This window comes from Phalacrocorax aristotelis, chromosome 16, assembly GCF_949628215.1.
Source record: "Phalacrocorax aristotelis chromosome 16, bGulAri2.1, whole genome shotgun sequence".
Lineage (NCBI taxonomy): Eukaryota > Metazoa > Chordata > Aves > Suliformes > Phalacrocoracidae > Phalacrocorax > Phalacrocorax aristotelis.
Genome location: NC_134291.1, coordinates 11671596 through 11690705, shown reverse-complemented (window position 1 = coordinate 11690705; position 19110 = coordinate 11671596). Strand labels below are relative to the sequence as shown.

The 19110-nt window shown below is 39.8% G+C and overlaps 1 protein-coding gene across 2 annotated transcripts in view; it reads right to left on the bottom strand.

Moving 5' to 3' along the window:
* Positions 1–19110, bottom strand: part of CA10 (carbonic anhydrase 10) — a 207507-nt gene that overhangs the window by 122977 nt on the left and 65420 nt on the right. For both annotated transcript variants that reach the window (XM_075111227.1, XM_075111228.1), the window contains exon 4: positions 1979–2121. In XM_075111227.1, coding sequence (XP_074967328.1) covers positions 1979–2121 — 143 coding nt within the window. The remainder of the gene's footprint in view (positions 1–1978; positions 2122–19110) is intronic.

The following is a 19110-nucleotide window of genomic DNA, read 5'->3' as shown; positions in this document are numbered from 1 at the left end:
GCTGTTTCCAGCAGAAATCTCATTTGTCAGGACAACAGGAGGAGATAAATCGTTTTGGAATAACCTTTTGCTAGAGTCTCTGCTTGTTCCGATATTGTAAGTCACACCACCCTTTCATCTGCATTGTTCTGTATTACAGATTGAATGAGAGAGAACTGCCTGCGTGAAATAAGCAACAAAATCTCTAAAATATCCTGTAAGCACCCCGACATAAGGGCAGCAACACAAAGCCATTAAGAACTAATGACTACTTCCATGAATGCTAACGGGTTCAAGGCGTTTTATTTATGAAATAATTCTAGAATTGAAAAATATCTGCTCCAGTTGGATAAGCAGAACCGATAACTTAGTTATGTGAGGATTGGCCTCAAACATCCGTACTGTGAATGCATTCTTCAGTGAAAGAAAAATCATTACGGACAATCATTAGGATCAGTTTGTTTTCTGAAATGTTTTGAATGGCAATTTAGGAGCCAAAATTTTCTTGCGCGCTATATCTAAAATTTGTCTGTACTCTTAATTTTTAGGAAGTATAACTATTTTAGTAAACATAAAGAGAAAAAATGAATTAACAGAAAATAATTTTTTAAACCATGTAAGTAGAATGTCCCTGACTATGCTATTGATACGAGCATGAGATTATTAAAAGTGAAACATGCTTGCGATCCAAATCCGCTTTCATTGTTTAGGTTCGTTATCTTTCTGCACTTTTTCACTGACATACAACAGTTTCAGTCCTGCTTCTGAGCAGTGGGTCAGCAAGCACAAATGCACATGCTTGAATGTTTTTCAGTTTCATAGTCAGAAATAATTGCTTGTGAATTATTTTGACTTATACACATGCATTAGCACAACGCTTCAACGTCTGAGTTGCGAAAACTTGTAGAAACACTGAACTTAAGGTTTTTACCACAATAAAAACCTTGTAGCTCCTAACCTAACTTAGATATAGTATAACAAAGGGGGGATATGATCACTGATTAGCATCTATCAGCAGTGGCTCTATATGTACACATACCTCAGGCAACAATCTCCACCCATTTGCAGAGCATCACTGTGTCAAGATTGTTTCCCGCCTCCACCTTTCATCTACATGGACTAGCCTAGAAGCCTACGTGCCTCAGGCACACGTACACACATTATCTAATCCAGAATGACTCTGGTTTTGTACCTCAGTTTATTAAGAAACACTTTCCAAATCTGGGTAAACAAGGCAAGGTTTGGTCAGAAATAGAGATTAATAAACCAGTCGGCTCTGGCAGTCATTTTTCAACAAGAAATCATCATGCTGATTTGATATGAGTAAGATAGCCTTTGCTAACCTATCATTTCCATCTGATCCAGTATCCTTGGAGATTTACTTATGATCTCTTAAAATAAATGTTGCCATTTTGTTTTCTAATTAATATATGTGAGGAGAAGTCCATTAAAAAAAGTCTTATGAGTGCCAATATGCTGCAGATAACACAGGAACTAGATTACTTTCTGAACACGTCTGTCTGCCTGTCCCATGCTGAGGTGTATCTCTCAGTTCCTTTTATTTCATAACATAAAGATTCTCATTCATCCTTTCCTACCCCTTAATGTGTTTGCCCTGCAATGTTAACCTCATTTAGATGAATAAAAGAAGGTCCTGGCCTTCTTAAACAACACCTTTAAAATGCCACTCAGGATGAACACCAAATTTAATTATAAACGTGGAGTTTCTAAGTGAGGTGCTATTCTTCCAGACAGCAGAGTTTCAAGTAACAGTTAATATGAAAATATAAAGATATGCTAGAAGACACCTAACGATATATGGTTGCTCTCGCTCCAGTAGTGCTGAAATTGTGTGATTTGCAAAGCACTATGTTGTTATTCTGCCTCAGAGCTGACTGAGATAAAAGTGTAAATGCTTTAGAAATATAAAGTATTGCAAACGTTTGTAAGTCTACTAACTTGTTGTGTTTATACCAGAGCATGACATATACACACATACCTTTCTTCCCCCTGTGTTTATGCGAAGTGGAGTTAAGAAGGGATCAAAAATCATATGGCTGGTTTCAATATTGACAGGTGACTGCCTTTTCCCAACAGAGCAAAGATTCCAGGCTGAGTTCACCAAACCCCAAAAGGAAGGAACTGCAAAACAGAAAAAAGTGCAAGTTTAGAAGTCTGGAAAGACCAGAGGAATACATGCAAGGCAGCTAGCTAGATAATTAAACTTGTCATACTGTCTACATAGATACACTGAAAGTGAAAACTGGCAAATTCATTTAGTGCTTGAAATTTAAAGCTTCATACACAAAGACCAAAACACGTTGTTTCATACATTTTTGTACCAGGAGAGAAGGCGGGGTTTTTCTCCTCTTCTGAAGGTACCTAGATATAATCCTAGATTCAATCATAAATAGCTCCTTTGCCCTTAGTATTACAGAATATTTATCAAGCAATAGGGATGTAACTCATTAGTCCTTATGCTAATTTTGCATACTTACAATGTGGCCTTGGCTGAATCTGTTCCATTCTACTCAGCTTTTTAAAAGTGCTCATATTTAGTAGAATTCTTTAAAAAAACTAGCAGTATTTTAAGAGAAGCTCACACATTGTGATCCCAGAGAACAGGCCTGCTCTCTAGACAGGTTCTACTAATTTCTGTTCTGTTCACCCAATCCTTCCTGTAGCCAAAGTTTTATTCTAAAAAAGTCTTGTTGGAAAATACATACTTTGATGGTGAAGAAGGATAGTTCCTTCCCTGTACGTGCAATGGCTTGGAACATGGAGTGACGCCTGATTTTCTGACAAGCTGAGCTACTTTCAAAGATTCTGTGCCCCAAATTGGAAAAAGAAGTAAAACGTGATGTAACGATATACAGCTGCTCATTAGGTAACTGCAGGCTGGAGGTTCATCTTGCATCTAATCTGCAATTTATAGACAAGATCAACCTGAACTTCTCTTTGGATGCTGAAAAAAAATTTCTGACTAAACGAGGAAAGAGCAACTAACAAGATACACAAAGCACTTATTTACATTTGTTTCTGCACACTTTGTCCTGGTCTAAAGTATACCAGCCAACTTTGACTTTATCAGAATTATTCTGTAGTTTTGTGTAGCAGGTGGAAATTTCACAGGTGCAAATGTTGATGCATTTTTTGGCTTTTTCTTTTTACATTTTGTTAAAAGTTTTCATAACCTTTGAGCCTCAAAGCATTCTTCTAATCTACAAACTGTTGTGACGAAGTCTATGAACTCAGACTGGGGGAAGGATCATGTGGCTGAGTCCTTGGGCAGGAGCACAGGTGTTTTGCCCAGAGGGTGGAGCTGAAAACAACCCATCAGCTGCTTATAAAAAGCTTTTCAGGTGCTATAACTAGTTGTATGCAGGATTTTGTGCTGTGAATGCTTGCTTCTGCTTGCAGTTTCTGGTTAGTCTGTTGAGAGCCCTAGAGAGCATTGCTTGGATTTGAACCTCACATTTGTACTAGACTTAACCTGTTGGGAAGATGTTCCTTGGAGGGGAGACGGGTGGAAACTATCTTCTGAGGGGTGCAGCCTCAGGAAAGTGGCTGATCTTGGTGAGTGTTTTCCTGTTGTGTTTTATAAAACAGCCCAGTTCTTTTTGCCCTCAAAGCTTGAGAATACTTAAGGGTAAAACTTTGGTTGGGTCATGTAACTCTTCTACAGAAGTAGATAAACTTTAGGGACCTTTGGCTATTGCTTGTAAAGCAAAACTTCAACACAAGTATCTACACAGAGCGATGGGAAGTGTTTTGCAGTTGTTGAGTAACTGCCTGTTCCAGTAGTTCATAAGCTATCTGCCACTAATGTTACTTTTATTACAAAAGATCTGAAAACTCAATTTTCAGCTGCAGCTTTTACCTTCTTTGTGCTAGCCTGTCCGTGCACCTGCAGGTGCTACTCATGCTGGTGAGCTCAAACAGCCCTGAAGGGATCCAGCCATAATGGACATGATACAGCCAGCAAAGCTTGAAGTTTCCTTGCATACAGTCTTGAAGTGAACATGCGCTACTAATACCTTAAATTCACTGGTGAAATATTTTAACACCTGACATGACCAGTCAAACCAGCTCACATGCAAAGCCCAAAATGGGTAACTACATGAGTATGGATTGCATGAAATCTATCAGGAGGGCTGATGGTGTAATGCTCTCTGGCTCTAGGAGAGCAAAGACCAGGGAATAGCACCCAAAGTGGCCAGAATGGCAAATGGCCGGATCAAATATTGTCAGTAACCTCTTATTCAAATAACAAACCCTGTGTGCAACTACCCCCTAGAAGGTCAGTTGGAAGGCCTTTAAAATAAGAGAAACCTTGTATGAGCAGAAAAATGAACTGGCAGTATGGTCTTAAAACCTTCTTTGGTTCCCCTCTTTACTCTACCAGTCAATTCCCATTTCCACTGGAGACTTACAAGACTATGGAAGCTCCCAGAGTATGCTAAATGAGAGTGGTAATGCTTTGAAAAAGAATAAAATAAATGTAATGCAGTTAAAAATAAACCAGAGCACCCTTAATTATTTGTGCTTTTTCTTAAGAGAAATACCATAGGATCTCACTTCAGGTTTTGTCAGAGAGAAAATCCCTCTTTATACAGAGGCCTAAAACAAAAGTTCAGGTTAATTGAGATAGCCTGATTTCCCTTGATAAACCCCCCTGTGTTGTTATTTAAAAAAATAAATGAATGATGAAAGTGTAGAGGTGTAGGTTCAAGAGGGAAAATATTAAAAGGGAAATCTTGCTTGAATATTTTCTAGTATTACTACAAAAATCTTCCGGGCAGAAATACTCTTGGTACTGGTATAATAATTCTTTAGCAAGCTTCTTAAAAATAAACAAACAAACTAGACATGGTAAGTAGAATAAAATGGCAAGCGAAACAGGGCAGTCCCCATTATCTTCAAGTTTCTATTGCTTAAAGAATTTATGATGTAACTGGGATTGTCCTAAAAGGCTGCACTGGAAAATAGCTGCTATGAGGGGATGGTTTATAATGTTTCTGTTTTTGACAGGGAAACCTTGCCGTCCGGGCAATGCCTGTCACACCAGCCTGTCACCTGAAAGTCACAGAGGTGGAGCTCCAACATTGTGATGTTGCACTGCAAAGGTTAGACTTGTCACCAGACACTTAAGTCTGTGTTGCAATCTTTGATTTCTTTCTAAATGCCTGGGAAGCTCATGCTTAAGAATCTCTCCGATAGCTTCTTGTCGCTAGCGCTGTTATGTACGGCTAGTCAGAAAGAAAGTTCAGCAACGCTAAATCTACTCCACTGATCAGAATGACTTTGCTTAGGCTTCAACTGGGGGTCAATTAAGGATGACTGACCTAAGACTGTGTGCCTAAGTTAACTAGTGGATGGGGATATTATGCAATATTAATGTCTGATTACATTTAATTAAAGTAATTAGTGCTGCTGCTTAGATGCTCAAAGTAAAAGAAAAGTGTTCAGACTGTAATGGAAAAATCCAAGGAGGCTTCATGTAGGAAACCAAGGCTTAAATTAAATACAAGTACTGAATTAACTGTTTAGTCTGAAGAAATTACTGTCTGAATCTAGGAAAACATAGGAAAATATTTATTTTATTAATCAAGCTCAGCTAACAGACGAGGTTTTACTAGGGGTTAAGTCATTAATGAAACGGTATTTCCCTCCCCACAATTGCGCTGGTGTTTCCATAATAATGTAGTCACGTATGAGTGGGAATGTGCCGCATCCGTGTGTGTGGACCCCTGGAGCATTTTAGACAGCAGCCTGGCTCCTGTGCTGTACAGGAGCTACTCTTACAAGCTCGTTTACATGCAGCCCACATCCCAGCCTACAGTCTCATTTAACAAGGTTCTCTAGCTACTGGTTATTCTACTAGAAGTTCTTGCAGACTGATCATGTCAACTCTGCCTTCGTCTATAAATCCTGCTGAATTTATACTGCTTGAGAGCTGATTTGTTGCAAACATGTTACACACATAAGGTGATAAGTTTTTGCCTGATCAATGTCATGCCTTCAGCCTTCTCATAACAGAAGGAAAACTGGATAAATGCGAAGTTTATTTCTGCTGTGTGTTGGCACACTATGGACAACAGCCTTTGTGTGTTTTATGGGGAGAAGGTGAGGGGGATTACTTGTATTTTATGTCTATGCAAAAATCTCTGACATCCTTATTCAGTCTGTATCTTATTGCAGCTGCTTTTGTGGTTTGGTTTTTTTTTCAATTTACTGGGAACAACTTCTACTGAGATATATGAAGATGCTCTAGTATCAGCATGACACAATAGAATGAGGGATTCTGATAGCTTTTACCAAACCTATCCATAACAACAGTGAAATAACAGCAGCTGGAACCATAAAATAAGGATTGAATGCTATTCTCCTAGTGGTGAGCACCAAGGATTTGCCTAAACAAATACAAGCCTCCCCTCTCCAGAGAAAAGGAATGACTGAACAGTGGCCGAGAAGGATGCCCTTCTCTAGCTACAGCAAACTTGCAGATAAGCATAATGGTACTGCCTACAGCGTGTGGGGATGGACATGTAACAGTCCGCATCCATGTTGTGAAAGGAGGCAGTGGTTTTCCCCAGTATAGGATCAGAGGTGCATGCTGTGTATGACACCTTAAATATTACTTGATCTTAGGAAAAAAAAAAGATGCTGGACTCAAAAGTCTAGGTCATGAAAGGGTTGTGGACAGTTAAGCAGTGTCTCCTAATTGCTTGCTTGGCTGTCAAGGGCCTACTTATAAAGAAGTTTCTCAGAGTTCTACCTCATGCTCTGTTTCTGCGTCTTGCCCTTAGCAAAGCCATAAAGAGTCTGTAGCAAGAATTGCTCTGAGCCACTTCCCAAAGAGTCCTTGTGATGTGCTGACTGAAATAGTTTGGTCTGGCTCAGAAGAGAACAGATGTGTCACTTGGAGTGGGATGAGATGACTCTGCGCTTCCCAGCACAGCCGGCTCGGGGGACAGAGTGCTCCTGGGGCTTCATCTGGCAGCCAAGCCACCCTGGGCGCTGTCTGTCTGCTATGTTCAAGTCCTGGCTGTGTTCTCCATTCTGAAATGACTGTGAAAGACTAGAAGGCTGTGCCCTACCTGGTGCAGCATTACCCCATCAGTTCTCAACTTCACAATCTAGGGAGTCCTTAAAGATACCTGTGTTTACTTGGAAATGTGCCTGCAGTTGCAGAGAGTAGCTCTGCCAGGTTTCTACACCAAAATCATCATCTTTGTATCTAAGCTATAAAGCATACGAGAATTTATTTAGGATAAAACCCCATCTCTCTCCCAGCTTTTTGTCTGATTTAAGGCTCTGTTCTCTATTCTGTGCCTCAATGAACCGCTGGCAGGAGCCATTCTTAGTTGTTCAGTTTTCAAAGAATCCTAAGTTTCCCCGTCTCCCTGCTCTGCGCTCCTGTTCATACACTTGTGTTACCTTCCTGGCTTCTCACATCCTCAACTCACAGCTTATGTTTGTTAAGCTAACTTTTGTTAAGTGCTTAACCTTGCAACACACATGACTTATTGCTGCTCTGGGAACAGAAGCAAAGGGCAGGCAGGTTTCGTGCACTGTAGGCAAATGATTTCTATTATTGCAGAGTTTTGTAATATCCAGGAAATATCCCTGTGTTTCTCAGTACGGCTTCCAAACTGAGGGAAAAACACTGTAGACTTTCTACTATGTTCCTTGTGTTCCCTGATATAAGTGAATGAGATAAATGAGATAGCCGGAAATAAATAGATAGTAAGATATCTCGGAGAAAATCATGTTTTAAAAAAGGTGCCATCCTCAGAACTAGACGCAAGTGGAGATTGCCTTGCTCCCAACCTCCTGTCTACCCTGTGTCTCACTGATCTGATGATCATGCTTCCTGCACTGGGCACTTGGAGGATGTCGGACATTAAAATAGTGTTAGCTGTGCAAACCTTCCACTGAGGAAGCAACCTCCAATTTAGGTCTGAGCAATGCAGGGACCCTGTTTAGGAAGTAATTAGATAAGCAACACTTCATATAATAGATCTACTACCTTGAATTCAGCATCTTTATATGAATGAAAACCCGTAAGTAGTAAATTTTTATGTAATCCAATGAAAAACTACATAAAAACGAGGAAGCTTGGTTAAAAAAACCCCACCTAAATGGTAAAATGGACAGTGGGATTGCCAGAATATAAACTAAGTCTTAAGGTGTTATGTGTTTATTCCAAGCCTTTGTTTAAATAGGGCCAAGAAGCCAGCAAGTTTCAACAGAAAATTAAAGGAGGTGGCTAAGAAATGAGAGTATCCTTCATAAAATGGGGTCCAAATAAGAAAAATGGAAAAGATTATAAGCTCTGACAAGCTAAATATAAAACTAAAATACGACAAGCAAAAAGAAGACACTGAAGTACAATTTGCTAAAGGCATAAAAGCCGCTAATAACTCATTTGAAATATATGAGAGGCAAGGATTCTGCCTGAGTCTGTAGGGCCAGCTGATGATCGAGGTGCAAAAGGAGCATGTGAAAGACAATGCAGCAGCAAAGCTGATTCAGTTCACTCCTCATTGTTTACAAAGGGAGGTGCCCACAGAGGAGCTTCTTTATGGGGAATAAATCTAAGACATTGTCTCAAAATCAAGCATCAGAAAAATGACTTCTAGTATCAATTGATAAAATGAACAAATTCATTAGGGTCAGTCAGAATTCTGGGATCAATCACTATCACAGTCACTTGAATTGCCAAAATACATAAAATCTGCATCAGTCTGACAGATAAATAGTAATGAATATGATCCAATTTTTAGGGTGCTTATTTTTCCCAAGGTATCTGCTACTGGTCACTGTCAGTAATAGGAGACGGAGTCTAGTCAAGACAGTGGAGTTACTTCTGCGTTGCACCACACTAAGACTGCAACATCGGCTTTGAAGTTTGTTCAACTTCAAGAGCAAAGATTTGCTGAATTTAAGTTACTCTAGAGTTTGAGTTTAAATAAAAGGAGTCAACTTATTCATGCAGCAGATCCTTGTTTATATACTTAAGCTTTAACGTCAGCCCTGGCAATAGCATAAAACACAATCAGATTGTATTTGTGCAGCAATTATTCTTGCCCTGTGTAATTACTGGTCCCTCAGATAAAATCTCAAGCTACTTTATTGAAGCTGGGAATTGAAACCACAGAGAGAATCAGCTATCTATGTACATCAATAAAGCAGTCCATTAATTATTTCCACCTACTCAACTTGAAGAAAATTACCATACTAATGCCTCTGGATAACCACATGACCTGTTCTGCTTCTACATAAAAGCCAAACGTAAAGTCATAAAGGCTTTGAGAGATAAATCAGGGACACCAAAGAAATGACAGAGTATAGAATGGCATTCATGTAAGTAATTGGTCACAGAAATCTCCAGGCTGCAGTAATATTAGACAGTATCACAATGGTTTCGAATTTGAGAACTGAAAGTATTCTGATTTCTTTTTAAGAAGCAAAAAGTTGATAGCTGAAATATATCCTCAAGTGTAAGACAGCATTACCATTATTCAACAGATGGTAAAAAATATTACATTTTTTCATCAATAAATCTTGAAACATATCAAAAAAATGAAAATTGTGAAGAACTCTAACAGCATCATGTTGCATACTGCTAACTCCATACTGGTCTGTTCAAATGTCCTATTCCTTCTGTATGAAGGACTCTCAATGACAGGAAAAGTTCAACAACTGCACTGGCTAAATGAGAAAGAGCAGAAAGCTGGAAGGGGGCAAGGAGGAGTTAAGATTCTGGCAAGACACTTTCTTTTAAAAAAAGTGTTAATTTTCTGCTGTGCTTTTAACAGAGAGATCCTGCAATACCCTCTTCAGTTTACCTTTTAAATTAGAGCTGCTTATTTCTGCCTAATTAAACATTGTCTTCAATTAAGAGTATTACCCGGGAAAAAGTATTTAGCCATCTCAATTAGTGACCTCTAACCTTGCAAAGCTTTTGCTTATTTTCACCTACACGTTGGGGATGATACCAGAGTAGAAAACACTGCCACTTCTTTCATTACGCTCATTAAACCAGACTAATTCACCTTTATAAACTACGTTAATCTTAGGGTAAAGAGCAGTAACGCAACAGCATGTAATTACATTTTTCTTTGCCACACTGTGGTGAGTTAACACATATACTAAATGTATACAATCAAATACTACTTTAATGTTTCCCAAAAGTGTAGGTCAGCTGTTTAAAAGGTTCTTGTAGATGCTTTTCATGTTATCTCTTCTTTTTGCATTATTAATATGGCAGGAGTAGGAAGGGGTTTATCTACAGGCGGAGGTATATCCAGGTCCAAAACTAAGCAACTTCAGTAACGATCTCCCAGGGCCATTGTTACTACTATTCTGAAAACAGAATGTACTTCTCTCTCTCTCATTCAATCACAAGGATATGCAATCTTGGGGAAAACTTTCTGTGTAATGTTGGTGAAGTTCCCGCTGCTGAAGGGATTAGCATAACTATGTCAAGAAATTGAAGGGAAAACAGATTGAAGGTTAGCTTAGAGGTGAAAAAGGAACTGGAATGTTTAGTGGAGTCGGCACTGATTGCTCATTGCAATGTCAGTCTTGGGTAAAGGAAATCCTTCTTGGTAAAAGAGCTAAAAATGAAAAAGGGGAGGGGAGGAAGGCAACACCCTCTCCCTCTTTTTCTCAACACAAGACACTGAGCAGACACGTGGACTGGATCAGTGCCTGTGTCTGCCATTCAGTCATGCATTGGGCTCCCTTATCTCCGCCAGTGCCTGGGATGCCGGTATGAATAACTAGCTGCATCAATTACTTGCCACTCAGCTGGCAGTTTCTAATCAAGTCTGGTCAGTCCCTCAGTCATCAATCGCTGCCAGGGCTCAACAGATTCCCCTTGAAGCAGGCAAAGAACAAGTTGGCAATCACAACTGAGTAACTTTGCCTGACACTCATAGTAGTTTGGGGGGTGAAAAAGAGGAAGAATTTTGTCTGGATTTAAATGTAGACTGAAAGAGAAAAAGGTGAAATGCAAAAAATCTGTGATGGTTGTTCTGCCCTTTAGGGCTTGGCACAGAATGCAAGAAACCCAGGTCTGGAGCTATCAGATGATCTCTAAAAGTAAGCTTTCCTCTTCATGTTTCTTCATCTTTCATTCTTCTGCTTCTGCTGTGGTTCATGCTGTAAAAAAACAGGGACTTTGGCTGTTACTGTTAAAATGAATGACTGTTCTGAGGCAGGTGACATCTAGGGTTTTAAAGAAGATCCAGAAGAGAAGTGAGGAAAGCTTCACATAGATGAAATTGGAACATGGGAGAAAGTTGTTCAGGGAAAAGCAATTTGGAACTTATTGTTTTAAGGAAAGGGGAAAGACTGCTTATCCAGCAGATAACTTGAGCTCTGTTCTGTAGATTCAGCTTTATTTTAATGTCTTTGGGATAGTATCGATCCTTTTGCTGAAAAATATAAATGAAAGAAGGAACATAAAATTACAAAAGACAGCATATTTATTCTATCAGAAGTGCTCTTTCTGGATATCCCAGTGCTTCACAGCATACTGTCACTAAAATAAACATAACGCTCAGGTAGTAAGTTGGAATTTAACTATTTCTTGCCCCATTTGGTATCTGTCAGCACTTCCTTCGTTAGAATGAATATAATGAGCATCACATTCTGAAACTACAAGGTGTTAAGGGATTCAGTTTGGAGAAGGCAGGCACTAAGGTTTAAGGGTTATGTACAAGGAGCGTCCAGTAAGGGTTAACCAGTCCGGTTCTCCAAAATGCCTCTGTGTGTGACAGAGGCCTCTTGAGAATTTCGTGTAGCGATGTACTACTTTGGTTTCCCATGAGACTCTTACAGCTAATGACAGCAAGTAATGCAGAAATGTCCTGGCTCTGCTGACTTGCAAAGACAAGTGAGGAGCAAGCAGAGAGTTCACCACTGAGTGCTGCAGTTCATATCTGTAATGACAGTTCAAGACAGAAACACTAATATTCTGTGCTCTGGTATTTTCTAGAGTAATCACATTTCTCTGACCCCATTCCACGGGGCTCTGGCCCTGCCTCAGGATGCCATTTCCACAGTGAGATTACCAAAACTCTAACTTTGTTCTTAGAAAGGCCAGACGTCCTTAGGACAGCTGACTAGATGCACTTACTGGCTGAAAAAAAGAGCTGTCTGGGTAATACTGATCTCTTTGAAATCCAACACTGTGCTGCCCAGCTACAACTCTAGACAGAGGCATTACTACAAAATATTTTGCAATGGAAAGGAACCTTGGCCTCTCCTCAGCTGTTACATCAAACTGTTCAGTTAACTGCTGTCCAGTGACTGATCTTCCACTGAGTGATCCACTGCTTTTCCTAACCACAGTTACATTCTGAAGATCTGGTATTTCTGATAGGGAAGAATCTAGTCACAGTGCCCTTGATAATACGTACGTATAACATGTGGCATGCAGCCTCTGCAGGTAGGCTGCGGCTGTGCACAGAAGCCAGCTGAATGGTTACCTAGGAAATCCTGCGTGTTTAGGGAGAGTCTAGCGCTCTCCTACCGAGCGATTCTGTCGAAATACTGCTGGGATGTTTCTGCTGCCCTGTGTGTGCAACAGGCAGAAGCACAAAAGACTTAGTGGTCCCTCCCACTCAGGATGAACCTGGCTGGATGGGAGTCCCAATGACTAAGGCTCTTCTAGAGGAGTCTCACTTGTCTTCTCCCTTCCTTCTGAATAACAGTGTTTGTTCCTTACTGGTCTCCACAACATTTTATAAACTCTTCACACAGGAATTACGGCCTGAGCTGTAAGGGGATAGCTGAGTGCAAGGGTAATCTTTCGGCTGATGCCGCATTAACTGATCTCCGTATTCTGCGTGCAAACCGCGGCACAAACGCACTGCACAGGAAGCGTAACGGTTTCCTACCCAACAAATCCCTGCATTGTCAATCAGCTGAATGCCAGGCGGTAACCAGTATGAGTGTAAGTCTGGTCATTATTGGCCTAATTTTCAGAAATGGTGAAATGCATTCTCTGAATTCTCTGAAATTGGGTGAAAACAAGAGAAGGTGGGAAAGAATTCACTTTTTCTCTAAAAACTGGGCTACTTAAGTAATGTGAAAATACTATCGGTGTAGTGTCTAGTCCAGAAAAATCCTGTACAAACAACATAAATACTGAATAACTTCCTAAAGGGGAAAGAAACTGCATTGGTACTGTAAATTCCCTACAAACTAGAGAAGAAATGAAATTATTAATATTCACCAAATGGCTAAAACATAACAAATAGCTGGAGAGACATCTCATGGTATACACACCTTTCCTCTTCAAACTCCAAACTTGCTTCTGCTTGTTAGAGCTATTCAGGTGGGTTTGTCCGTCGTCCCATTGGTTTTTGTAGCAAACACAAGGCAAATAGTACATGATTACTCAAGTTTTTGCATACCTATTATCCAAGCAAGTTTTCTAGTTTTAATATCCTTTATGAACTTGTCATTATTAGGAACTCCTCTACCATCGCATTAATTGCCATATGTGTTGCTCAAATACACTGCAGTGTTTTTAATGGCAAGGTCGTATTTCAAACCTTTTGGTCAGTTAATGCATTTGGTTTTGAATTCTGCTGTGATCTGAGCTTCCAAACAACCTTGCTGATCTTGCTGAGGCTGCTTTTGGGCAGAGATTACGGTAAATGAAACTGCTGAATTCTGCTGTCAGTGAGGAAACATTTTGGAAATATATTGGTTTCACAAGGCTGTGAAGGTTCTTAAATACATATTTAGGTGAGTATTTAATCATGCCAGTAAGTGTGTTCTCATTTACTTTGAAGTTTCTGTATTTGCAGTCAAATACAGAGGAATGTCTTGCAGCACTCCCATCAGACAGGCTAACTGGGAGGGTTTTCAAGCTGGTTTTGTCTGCAAACATAAACCCCCCCAAACCCTCCTCCAATCCCCCAAAAAACAGAAGGGGGGAAAAAAGCAAACAAACAAATACTCTAGGCATTGCTTGGGAGCGGAGACGTGGAGGAGAGAGTGCTGGATGCAAAGGAAAGAGGTTTGGGCAGGAATCTGCAAAGCAGTGCAGGGAAGGGCAGCACAGAGTGTGGAGGCAGCGCATAGGTGAGGCAGGGGGGACACTGATCCACTGCTGTTCTACTGCCTTGTAAAAAATGAAGGTAGCCTGCAAGTTTCAGCAGCTACAGGATTCAGCCTGTAGGGGCTGAAATTTATGATGAACTTAGCACAGACTACAGATTTTGATCTCTACTCTCATGCCCTTTTGCTGCCTAAATTTTTAGTCAAATCTCTGTAAAAAAAATAGGTAAATATATTTATGTATCTTATTTAGTTGTATTGCAGGTACTAGACCTTTGGTGTTAAGAATTGAAAGTATGTAAGACCAGGACACACATGACTTTTTTTTTTTTAAACACTTGCATTTGTTTAAGAAAAGGCTTTCTCAAGTGCTACAATATATCATTAAATCAGAAGTGATGAGTTAAACCATGCCAAGGTATTGCTGTTACTTATTCCACCTAAAATTAGCCACCAGAGGGCAGATCATGTGTTCTTAAAGGGTTTGAGTGTTGTGCCTGGGATCTGAATTGGGCAGGACCTGATTAGTGCTTCCTCTGAAGTCAGTGTCTCCAATCTCCTTGTAAATGGCTCTTCAATGGATGGGGAGAACAGGCACGGGATTATGTAAAGAAAGAGCCAGAGAAGGACGGCCACGGAGGCTGTGCAATAAAGCAGGGCTATGCATCGTGGCAGTCTCCCAGCTGCTGGCCGGAGGCCACAGGACTGAGCATCAGGTCAGAGCAGGCCCACAGGACAGGGTGTCCAGAGAGGGTTACCTGCAAACAGCTCAAGGAGACTCTCAGTGTAAGCCAAAGTGCCAGGACAGCATGGATACTCTGAAGATGGAGGCTAAAGGAGCTATCTCCTCTGTTGTAGGGCAATGCTGTCATAGCCTTGTGTGACTCTGATATAATGCTATTGCTGTTTCTAATCTGATCATGCGTGATCTCACTGCTAACACATACTGTAAAGACACAAAGAGCAACTCCCCCAAATTGATTTGGAAGCTTCCAACTGCAGTCAAATGCACAACTCCATCTCGCAGTGGAATCCTGAGATCAAATTTGCTCTGAATGCATCAGCAAGAATTGATGCAGGTAACAGGCAAGGAGCGAACGCTCCCTCTTGATGTAAGACAGGGTTTGGAAATGCGCTGCTATGCTGCCATCAGTGCATGGAAACGGAAGTGCACTGCCTTGATGCGGAAAGCCAACAGGAGTAACTGGGTTGTGAATGTCAGGTGTGTGCTCAAGGTTAGATCAAACAGCCGCTGCAAGGAGAACCCTCATTATTTCCAACTAGCAACTCCACAAACTCTGACTGAAAAGCTGTTTAGCATGGCAGGAATCTTTCCAGAACCGTTCCTGAGCTGATGGTTCTCTTAAGCTGTGGGTGTGTATGTACACCTCATACTAGTGTCAGTCAGAGCACTACGAAAAATGCTGCTCATCTGACCAGTGCTGGCAGGTGGCATAAGTTTGTAAGGCAATAACCATGTGACATTTTCTTTCTGCAGCTTGTAATGACTTATTTCAGCTCATGAAAAATGACAGTAGCATGCACACTATATGAGAAATACAGCAGCGCATGAGCATTATCAAATCTGCAAGGTAACTGCTCCACCTTGAAGAGGGTCACAGCAGCACCCAATACATTTTATCCAAGCAGTGGAGAGACCAGTCAGAGGGGCAATGCGCAGAATGCAGGGTTGTACAATCTTTCACAAGCACAAAGGCCATAATCTACTTCCCAGTGTGTCATGGGGAGAACAGAGGGCCCGTAGCTCTAGAATGCTCCTGACAGCCTATTTTTCTCTGCCAGAGACTATAACAGCTCAGAAGGAATGAGCATCAATTGCTTCCAAGGGAGATGTGTAAAAGATAATGTATGTTGCCTTTTTGGCAGCAAAGATTCACCGAAAGATAGTGCCTTGGAGGCTTTATTACTTGTGACCTTCACACAGAACCAAATACATCTTATTTTCTCAGTAATTTCAGCCTGTGGATACAGCATTTGATGGTCTTTTAGCAGCAGAGGAATAAAACCACACCTTCCTTGAGAAAAAGAGGTTTAGGAAGAAAAGTGTTAAATGGTTACATCCAGATGGAGTAGAAAATTTATGGTCATGCACACGGAAAAGGCTGCATAGATGACTAATGTCAAAAGTACCTTCTTCTGGATCCAAGCTCTTAAATCAACTCTAAAATTTATTACAAATATGATTATGAAATATATCAAATATACATCAGAGTCAAAATCTGAAGCCTCATAATCATTGAAAATCTTAGTCTAAGTTGACCTCTGTGTCACAGGCTTGTTAATATTTTTAGAAATCAAAATATGAACCGAGTAATCCTGGAAATAGGGCTAATTGAGCTAGTTAATTGTAACTTTGGAACTACCAGCTCTTAACCTTTCCTACCTAATTTTTTTTTAAGAAAAAAATTCTTCTGGCTTAAGTTCCCACTTGATTTTTCACTTTTAATTTGCATTAGTTGAATAAACATACTGAAGTAAATGTTCCCTCTGGCCCAACAGAGAAACTGCACCTGTTGAAAGGTCATTTAGAACTATAACAAAGTGCTTCCATATATTGGCCAGTGTCTTCCATCAGTGCCCCAGTCTGGCTTTAACACTAGCAAAAAATAAAGTACTCCTTTTTAAACACTAGCAAAAAATAAAGTACTCCTTTTTAAACACAAATTACATTAGCTGATCTGAATACAATTAGTGTTCCATGACTTCAGTTTGCGTGCTCAGTAAAAAAGTGAACACAGACTGTGTTTTCATGAACATGCTGCTTATTTTTCTATAACAGCCTTATGTGTTTTAGGTATATGGCAATGTGCTTTACTAGAAGTGCATAAGTAATACTAGAAGTAATATCCAGAAGGCTCAGTAAATACAGATTAGCTATCTTTAGTGTTCTTGCTTCTGTTTAAACTTCCTCTAACACAAAGCTATGCATAGCTAAGTCAGTAATCAGAAATCCTATTAAAACTGCCGTGTACAAATACCCTTTCCCTATAGATGAAGTTTACTCTCAACAAGTTTTTCCAGTATGATCTGACCAAATAAAGAAAAGTAAACACCAGGCTCAGAATCAAAATTGTATTTCTTTCCAGTTTACTTAACCAAGTTTCTGCGCTGTCCTGGGCAGACAGGAAATGGAATGATTTTTTTGAGACTTGACAGGACAAATAGATTTTTTTGTTTCTTTTAAGAAAAGCCTTCTGTCTTGATCTCTCACAACAATATGTACGATGACTTTTCTGTCTAAGCTTTAAGAAAGGTATTTCAAGAATCAAAACAGTTCAGTTCCTACCCTAATTTTCAAACAGCTGTAGAAATTTTGCCCAACTGTAGTGGTACACAGCAAAATAAAAATCCCTCTTGGTTTGCATTCAGCTTAGCAGAAGAGCAACAGTGGTTTAGCAACAATAAACTTTGTGCAGTGACTGAACTTCAGTCTGCATGCCTTCTTAACAGGAAAGACTGAATATGTTACAAGGAAAATGGAAAGTGCTTATTTCAGAAATATTTTCTAAGTAAAAACTTGAATGTGAATCACAAGACTGTAGCAAAACAAACAAAATTTCTCATGGCTAGTGTGAGCAACATTGCCTTGTCTTAGCTGTTCTCCCCAGGATTACCTTGCTATTTAATTGTGGTGCAAGAGAAACAGGGCGAAGTCTGCATTTCAGGCAATTGTCATTGGAAGGTTCGGCTACATCAGTAGCGATGCTTTTTCTTTGTTCTGCCCTATTAGCTGTTGTCAGCTAGGGTAACGGATATATCTATTATGCTGCTGAAGGAAACCAGCAGAGCAATATAATGACAATTCCTGGACCACTTATAACCAGCCTACCACCTAATGTACAAGAGGAGTATTAATTTATTTTCTGTAGCATTAACTGTGGACAATTTAATATAAAAATGGTCTCTATACATCATTTCTTGGGACTTGGCCCAGTGATCCGCTCCTTGGTCTTAGGAGGTGAAGTAATACTTTTTGCTATATTTGCGTGTGAGTTATTTCATAGCATAACAATGCCTGGTGTTCTTGTTCCTCTGCTGATTTGCTATGATTGTGATTTTTTGTAATAAGCACTCTTTTGAAACATCAGTGGGATGATTTCAGCAGCAACACATCCTAAGTTTGAAAATCTAAACAGCTTCAAAAGGGAACAATCTGAGCACTGAATATTTCCTAACAAGGAAGAAATAGCTAACAATAATAAATTATCTGGCTCTGTAGAAAACAGTTTTGCTCTTGGTGATTCAAAATGGATGTATTGCAGGTGTTTTGGTGGAAAAACATCCAGGTTTAGATTATCTAAAGTTCCTTCTCATTTCTTCTTTTGTGCATGTTTCAAAAAATTTTTATCATTTCTTCAGCAAAACATGTTTCAGTATTTTGTCCCCTCAGAAAAGCCGTAGTTATCAAGTCATCCCTTTCTTCTCCGGCTGAAACACTTTCATTAAAATAGAATTAGTGCTTGCAGTTAAATGCTTCCCTGAGTTAGACACATTCTGAATACACATCACTTGCCAAAAGATACTGAATAAATTATCCACATGTAATTCCACATTTATGCTTAATGTCTTTTACAATCTCTGAAATTCCCCCTTTAACTTCTGCTTTTTGGCATGTTTCATGCATGTTCTATTTTTGCTAGGTAGCATATAAAATCGAAGTGGACACAACCTCTTACACAGAGGGGATATTTGCAGGTGGCTGAGGAAGGATCTCTGGTTTTGCTCACACAACTGAGTTTGCCCATTTTCAGTCTCTCTTCCTTAAAAAAATACACTCCAGTGTATTTCATTAAATATTATTTATTAAATCAATTAAATTGATTTAATTAAATAATACAGATTATAAAATGAAAAACTCCACAAACTGTAACCTCTGGGAAATTTCTTCTCTGGTGCCATCAGAAGCTGCTTGCTGCCACCATTGGTGGAAGGCTTTTGTGATGCATTTTAGATCAAAAGTTCTTATGAAATGTTGCCTGGACAAAGAAGTTCAGATGGACTGCCTAATGTGCAAGTCCACGGCAG